The sequence below is a fragment of the Mandrillus leucophaeus genome, unplaced genomic scaffold (assembly GCF_000951045.1).
Source record: "Mandrillus leucophaeus isolate KB7577 unplaced genomic scaffold, Mleu.le_1.0 Scaffold1005, whole genome shotgun sequence".
Lineage (NCBI taxonomy): Eukaryota > Metazoa > Chordata > Mammalia > Primates > Cercopithecidae > Mandrillus > Mandrillus leucophaeus.
Window position 1 is genome coordinate 605472 of NW_012098155.1, and position 8654 is coordinate 614125.

An 8654-nucleotide genomic window follows, 5' to 3' on the forward strand; every position below is an offset into this window, starting at 1 on the left:
AAAAAAAAAAAAAAAAAAAAAAAAAAAAAAAAAAAAACACAAAAAAGAACTTGCTTCAATAATAACCTTAGCTTACTATAATTTTTTTCACTCCATAAGATTTTAATTTTTTTTCGTTTTTGACTCCTTTGAAACAACACTTAGCTTAAAGCAAAAACACATTGTGTAAAAATATTTTCTTGATATCTTTATTCTGTTTTTATGTTTCATTTTATTTCTTTACTTTTTGAACTTTTTTGTTAAAAGCTAAGACACAAACACACACATTAGCCTAGGCCTACATGGGGTCAAGTTCATCAATATCACTGTCTTCCACCTCCATATATTGTCCCACTGGAAGGTCTTCAGGGAAATAATACACACAGAGCTGTCATCTTCTATGATAACAATGCCTTCTTCTGGAATACTGCATGAAGGACCTGCCTGAAGCTGTTTTACAGTTAACTTTATATATAAATAAAAGGAGTGCACTCTAAAATAATGATACAAAGTGTATTATAAATACATAAACCAGTAACGTAGTCATTTATAATCATTATCACATGTTATGTACTGTAGATAATTCCATATGCAACTGGCACCAGCATCACCACAAACATAATTAGTGCATTGTGCTATGACGTTATGACAGCTATAATGTTATGATGACTATGCTGTCACTAGGTGATAGGAATTTTTCAGCTCCATTGTAATCTTGTGGTAACATCATTATATATCCAGTCCACGATTGACTAAAACATGTGACACATTACTGTGTTTGTTAAAAGTTCTTTTTAAGACATCTGGAAGGCAAAGATTCTATGTTATTTCCTGTGGAAATTAACCTTTAATCCAAAAGCATTGCGTGTTAACTTGTTGAAATGAATGATTCAACTTCATGCCTCTAACTCCTATAGATAAATAAATTGCCTTAATTTATTTGTTAGGCAGAAAGACCTAAAACTCTGTTTGCTTTCCCTGTAAACTAAAAGGCAACTTAATAAATTATTCATTATATTTGAATGCTTATCTTAAAACAATGAATATGAAATTTTGCTTTATCATCTGAAACATCAGTATAAAACTGGGTTAGAATAGGAGGGTAAAAAGAGAAGGAAAGACAAGTAGAAGCAATTATAGAACTATAAAACCACCAAAGTAGAAATAAGGAAAAAGAAAAAAAGGAGGGAGAGCAAAAAAACAATTATAATTACATTGCAAGAAAAAATTGTAAAACACATAAAGAAAACCTAATCTATTAAGGAAGTATACCACCAAAATGGCCCCTCATATTAATTCATCTCGGGGAAAATTATTATGACCTAACACAGATTTTAATGTAAGTGTTTAGGGTTCTAAAAAGATAAATGAATGGCATCCATTTTTAATAAATGAGGAATTATGGAACAACAAGTAGAAATTTTAAAAGAACATATAGCTATGAAAAAGAATGAAATAGACATCTGGAAATGAAAAATTTAGTTATTTACAAAGAGAAAGTCTTATCAGCTTAAGGAGTTTTGGGGCTGAGACATTGGGGTTTTCTAAATATACAATCATGTCATCTGCAAACAGACACAATTTGACATCCTCTCTTCCTATCTGCATACCCTTTATTTCTTTCTCTTGCCTGATTGCCCTGGCCAGAACTTCCAATACTATGTTAAATAGGAGTGGTGAAGAGGGTATTCTTGCCTTGTGCTGGTTTTCAAAGGGAATGTTTCCAGCTTTTGCCCATTCAGTATGATATTGGCTATGGGTTTGTCATAAATAGCTCTTACTATTTCGAGATGTGTTCAATCAATACCTAGTTTATTGAGTGTTTTTTAGCATGAAGGAGTGTTGAATTCATCAAAGGCCTTTTCTGCATCTATTGAGATAATCATAGGGTTTTTGTTACTGGTTCTGTTTATGTGATGGATCACGTTTATTGATTTGCGTATGTTGAACCAGCCTTGCATCCCAGGGATGAAGCCAACTTGATTGTCGTGGATAAGCTTTTTAATGTGCTGCTGGATTCATTTTGCCAGTATTTTATTGAGGATTTTTCATCGATGTTCATCAGGGATACTGGCCTGAAATTTTCTTTTTTTGTTGTGTCTCTGCCAGGTTTTGGCATTAGGATGATGCTGGCTTCATAAAATGAGCTAAGGAGGAGTCCCTCTTTTTCTAGTGTTTGGAATAGTTTCAGAAGGAATAGTACCATCTCCTCTTTGTACCTCTGGTAGAATTCAGATGTGAATCTGTCTGGTCCTAGGCTTTTTTTGGTTGGTAGGTTATTAATTACTGCCTCCATTTCAGAACTTGTTACTGGTCTATTCAGGGATTCATCTTCTTCCTGGTTTAGTCTTGGAAGAGTGTATGTGTCTAGGAATTTATCCATTTCCTATAGGTTTTCTAGTTTATTTGCATAGAGGTTTTTATAGTAATCTCTGATGGTAGTTTGTATTTCTGTGGGACCAGTGATGAGATCCCCTTTATCATTTTTTATTGTATCTATTTGATTCATTTATTTTCTTCTTTATTAGTCTGGCTAGTAGTCTATCTATTTTGTTAATCTTTTCCAAAAACCAGCTCCTGGATGGTTGATCTTATGAAGGGTTTTTCGTGTCTCTATCTCCTTCAGTTCTCCTCTGATCTTAGTTATTTCTTGTCTTCTGCTAGCTTTTGAATTTGCTCTTGCTTCTCTAGTTCTTTTAATTGTGATGTTAGAGTGTCAATTTTAGATATTTCCCGCTTTCTGATGTGGGCATTTAGTGCTATAAATTTCCCTCTTAACACTCCTTTAGCTCTGACCCAGAGATTCTGGTACATGTGCCTTTGTTCTCATTGGTTTCAAAAAATTTATTTATTTCTGCCTTAATTTTATTATTTACCCAGTAGTCATTCCAGAGCAGGTTGTTCAGTTTCCATGTAGTTGTGTGGTTTTGAGTGAGTTTCTTAACCTTGAGTTCTAATTTGATGGCACTGTGGTCTGTAATTATGCACCTGGGTGTGTAATCAGAATAGATATACTTAGCACTGGCAAACAGCTTCACCTTAATTTCATGACCTGTGGAATAAGATTTATAATGACATGAGAAGCCAAATGAAAGCCCTTCCCACAGTCAATTCTCAGTCCACAGACCTCAAACCAATACTTCATCCTGGAAGAAGTGGCAGATATCAATGACATCCTCAGGTCTTCAAAGATGCAGGTGTGAGTTATCCATTATATTCCTACTTAATTCACTAACCTGATCTTTTGAAATAAAAAAGATGGATCAAGGTGGGTGATGGTGGACTATAATAATCTTAAACAAATAGTAATCCCAGTCACGTTGGCAACTATTTTTACCAGAGTAGGTCATCTCAATCTCTGGCATTTGGTATGTGTTCTTGACCTGGTGAATACGTTTTCAGTCCCTATCAAGAAGGAAAACAAGAAGTATCCTCATTTATTTGGGATGGACAGTAATAAATCATGGCCTTGCCCCAGGTAGTAAATGAAATGAGCCCTATGATTGCCCCAGCTGTCTACCTGGAGGAGCATTCCAGATGATGGCCCAGGGAAGGGAACCTAAGCAGAGCATAATGGCCTTACTGAACTGAGAAGACAGAGCTTAATTGAGGTATATTTTACATACCATCAAATTCACCCACTTCAAGTATATATATCAGTGATTTTTTAGTAAGTTTACTGAATAATGCACCCATCACCATCCATCGGTTTTAGAATATTTTCATCTTTCCATTATGATCTCCATGCCCATTTACAGTTAATCCTTATTCCCATCCCCAACTGTAGGCAATGAATTTGCTGTCTTAGTAAATTAAGCCTTAATAAGCATTTTAACAAATCAATTCCTACAATATATGGTCTCTTGGGTCTGGTTTATTTCATATATCCTAATGTTTTTGAGGCTCATCCATGATGTATCATCTATCAGTAGTTAATTTGCTGAATAGTATTCCATTCTGTGAATATATCACATCTTGTCTATCCATTTACGAGTTGGTGGACATTTAGATTGTTTAAAGTTTTGAGCTATTATGGATAATGCTTTTATGCATCATATGCAAGTCTTTCTATGGACGTATGTTTTCATTTCTCTTGGATAGATGCCTAAGACAAGAATTGCTGGGTCATATTGTGGTAGTTTTAGGTTTAATTTTTTAACCAAACTTTTTTCCAAAATGACAGCACTAGTCTACGTTCCCACCAACAATATGTTAGGGTTCCTGTTCTCCAAATCCTCCCCAACATTTGGAGGCAATTTGTCATTGTCTTTCTCATTTAGTATAGCCGTTCCAGTGGGTATGAAGTGTATCTCACTGTGTTTTTAATCTGCATTTCTCTAATGACTAATGATATATAATAAAGGCATGGACACTTAGTTAAACCGGGGATTAGCATACTACAGCCTGTAAGGCAATTCCAGCTTGTAGCCTACTTCTGTACAGCCTGTAAGCTAAGAATGATTTTTATATTTTTAAGGGATTTGTAAAGGAAAATAAAGGAGAATGTACAACAGAGATTGTATGTGGCATGCTGTTTTTACCATATTTGTTTGGGTGAGGTATGGTGAGGCCAGACTCAGTTCAAGAAAAGGGAACTGGAAAGGGTTTTACAGTTTTGTTATACTCACAGGTTCCTGAAGAGAAAGAATATGACACATTGGGCAACTCAGGAGGGAAGCACTGGGGTCAGTCCCAAGGCAGAGGGAGAAAGAGGAACTGTGGGGAAGTACCTTTATTGTGATTTCTGCAGGAAGGAATGAGGCCGTGTAAATGGGCTTGGGATTGGCTAGTTTGAATAATTTCAGCAAGTTCTGGGGAACAGGGCCATCCCTGGCTATCTGATACCTTGCCTTGGGGTGATATATTTCTGTTGTTCAAGCCACCCAGTCTATGGTATTTTGTTATGGCAGGCCAGGCTAACTAATAGAATAGTCTTTTTGGTAAATAGTACTGGACCAACCGAACATTTATATGTTTAAAAAAAGGAATTTGATGGACTAATATTATACACTAAAATGGATGATAGGCCTAAATATAAATTGTAAAAATATAAACTTTTTTTTGAGGTGGAGTCTTGCTCTTGTCGCCTAGGCTATAGTGATCTCAGCTCACTGCAACTTCCACCTCCCAGATTCAAGTGATTTTCCTGCCTCAGCTTCCCAAGTAGCTGGGATTACAGGCAGCTGTTACCACACCCGGCTAAGTTTTGTATTTTCAGTAGAGACGGAGTTCCACTATGTTGGCCAGGCTGGTCTCAAACTCCTGACCTCAAGTGATCTGCCCACCTTGGCCTACCAAAGGGCAGGGATTACAGGCATAAGCCACCACGCCTGGTCTAAATTATAAAATTCTTAAGAAGGACAAGAAAAAAATCCTTTGTGTCCTTCAGGTAGACAAGGAGTTCTTATGCACAACACTGAAAGCATAATCCATAAGAGAAAAAAAATTTAATTAAAACATTTGCTCTGAAGAACATACCATTAAGAGAATAACAATAAGTAATAGAAAGATAAGCCACAGATTCACAGAACATATATAAATTACATATCAAACAAAGATATATCCAGAATGGATAAAGAACTCTTAAAGCACAATAATAAGAAAACACAATTTATTTTTAGAATGGTAAAAAAATTTACAGACACACTTTTTCAAAGATTTATTTACCATTCAAGCGGTAAGTAAGAATATGTGAAATATTAATATTGTTATTACCTTATGGTGAATCCATGGCTAAATTAGTTTACTTTTATTATTCTATATTTTCAGAATTTTCTAAGAAAATGTATTACTTTTATAATAGAAAGATAAGTGTGATTTACAAATAACAAAGTTCTCTGATATATTGGTTTGACCACAATCAGTATGTTACTGGCATTTAACTGCATCCAAACACATGATAATAATCAAAACTTTGGGGTAAGATTTCAAGGAATGTCAGATCATATTTCACCTTGCTTTCTGGGTATAAAGAGGACAAGAAGTTAATAAAACTTCACTTTTATACATTGAAGATTGGGGGAAAACAGGCCTATTTTATATAGTTGGATATAACCTTTGTGAATGATTATTATTTCTGGTTCAATAATCAAATCTTTCAGAGAGAGTTTTCATGGTTAGTGAAACATTCCATAACTGAACCCCTGTCTTAGTTGAATTTATCATTTTCGGTTGTAGGCATCGACCTACCAACTGGTGAATGTTCTATCTTTGGATATTTTGTGGATATAGAGCAATGTGAATTCATACCTTGGTCAGAGTTAGTTCCTAATGATCAGACACTAATTCAAAGAGGTAAGAATAATTATAAGAATCATACTTGTAACTTTAGAAAATTGGGAATACTCTATTTATAAAAGTAATTATACCAGCAACTTTGAGGATTAATATAAGTTTGTGTAGAGACTAGTTTAGATCTATGTTTATAAAATACATCTTTAAAAACATAACCTTTGAATATTACTTTCTGAGAAATTTAGAATATATTTTATTGAATCAAATGCACATTGCAAAACTGTAGCACACTGAAAGTCTTCCTAGGAGCATTATCTATTTCAATTAGTTGTAATTATTGAGACAAGAAAATGGAAAGGACTACTTGTAAAATGTGAAAAACATTTATGTGAAAACTTACACTTCATTATAAATGAAAATGCTAATTAGAAAAGAATAATCATAGTTTCACAAATATCCATATATGCTAAATTGTTTTTATTCCCAATCTTCTGCATCTACAGATGTCAGAAAAAAGAAACTTGGTGCACTTTTACAGCTTGGTAGACATTTGAAGCAGAGGCAGGAATCTAATAATCAAGCCTCTTTAGAGTTCTTGCAAATATTAGAAATTTAATAAATACAAATCGAATTGCTTTGAAGTCAGATTTCTCCCATAAAAGAATTTCAGAGTTGGTTATAAGAACTTTTGACAGCAAACAACCAGAGCTATCAGAATGCTAAAGCATCCAGAGAGTTTTAACTCTACATTTATTTTCCTTGGAAATGCCAAGACTATTTTATTCAATATTTTGTTACAATAAATATTCATGGGCAATCATATTTGTTTACAAGCTGTGAATTGTATTTCATATGTTAGTGCTGATACTGACTCAGAGCCTTAGCTTTTTACCACTATATAGAAAAGTATAACTCAATATCATTAGCATGTGACTCCACATCTTTGTATACCACTCACGTGGGAAACCAGAGCTGTTTTCTCCAAATCTAAAACATTACTTCCTCTGGTTGCCACTTACTTTAATTGCAGGCAAAGAGCTTAAAAGTAGCCAAAACATTCCCTGGCTTTCAAACCCAAACGTGTAACAAGAATTTAAATGTCACCATGTAATTTTTTTAATGGTAAACCACAATATGATAAATTGTTTGCACATCCTTGATGTGCTTCAAAAGTCTCCTTTTCTGGTTGAGTAGGATTTTTTTTCTTATACTTCTTTACTAGAGTAATCCTAATGTATTATTATCAGAAGATGTGTTTTGAAGGTCACCCAACATTCATTAATTTTTTATTCATTCCAGACATATTAATCAATCTATTTTCTAATGTGCTTACCTAACTGTTTGTTATGTGGGATTATAGGGAAAGATGTAAGTGGTTCTTTCTTTAATAGCAAGGTAGGAAAATATAAAGGAAAATGATGAAAAAGTTAAATATTAATGTTACCTCTTGCATCAATACCCTGTGTGGCATTCACTGCTGCTTGTCACTCCCATCTCTATTCTTTCCTGTTTCTCTATCATTGGAAGATTCATCTAGCCACTTCATCATTCGGCTAAACCTCCCTTGTAGAGAGGTGTGGTTACGTGACCAGGTTGTAGACAGCAGGATGTGACTAGAGGTGAATCATGCAAATTCCAGATTGTACAATCAAAAGAAAGGAATATACACATATTATCCAATTTTTTCTCCCCCTTCTTGCTCCTGAGATGTGGTGGTAAGACCTAAAGCAACCACCAAGAACCTAGATATGGAAAGTGCAGGCTAAGGATGGCAGGAAAAAAAGATAAAAGAATCCTGGATTCCTAACACTGTGGAGCTGACATATAGACCATGGGCTGTTATGTAAGAGAGGAATCAAATTCCACCTTTAAAAGCTATTTTTTATATTTGGATATTTGTTAAAGCAGACGGAACTTGTATCATAATTAATATACATTTCAGCTCTGGGGACAGGGCATACCTAAACAAAAAGCAGCAGAAACCTCGGTAGAGGTAAATGCTCCTGTCTGACAGCTTTGAAGAGAGCAGTGAATCTCCCAGCACCGAGGTTGAGATCTGAGAACAGACAGACTGCCTGCTCAAGTGGGTCCCTGACCCCTGAGTAGCCTAACTGGGAGACTTCCCCCACTAGGTGCAGACCGACACCTCACACCTCACACGGTGGGGTACACCACTGAGACGAAGCTTCCAGAGCAAGAATCAGACAGCAACACTCGCCGTGCAGCAATATTCTATATTCTGCAGCCTCCACTGCTGATACCCAGGCAAACAAGGTCTGGAGTGGACCTCTAGCAAACTCCAACAGACCTACAGCTGAGGGTCCTGACTGTTAGAAGGAAAACTAACAAATAGAAAGGACACCCACACCAAAACCCCATCAGTACATCACCATCATCAAAAACCAGAGGCAGATAAAACCAAAAAGATGGGGAAAAAGCAG

At 35.4% G+C, this 8654-nt stretch overlaps 1 protein-coding gene across 1 annotated transcript in view; it reads left to right on the forward strand.

The window, feature by feature from the left end:
• Positions 1–8654, forward strand: part of LOC105534982 (dynein heavy chain 14, axonemal) — a gene marked incomplete at its 3' end in the record, with an annotated part of 322900 nt that overhangs the window by 235104 nt on the left and 79142 nt on the right. Inside the window, exon 23 of the mRNA XM_011973918.1 lies at positions 6157–6273. Coding sequence (XP_011829308.1) covers positions 6157–6273 — 117 coding nt within the window. The remainder of the gene's footprint in view (positions 1–6156; positions 6274–8654) is intronic.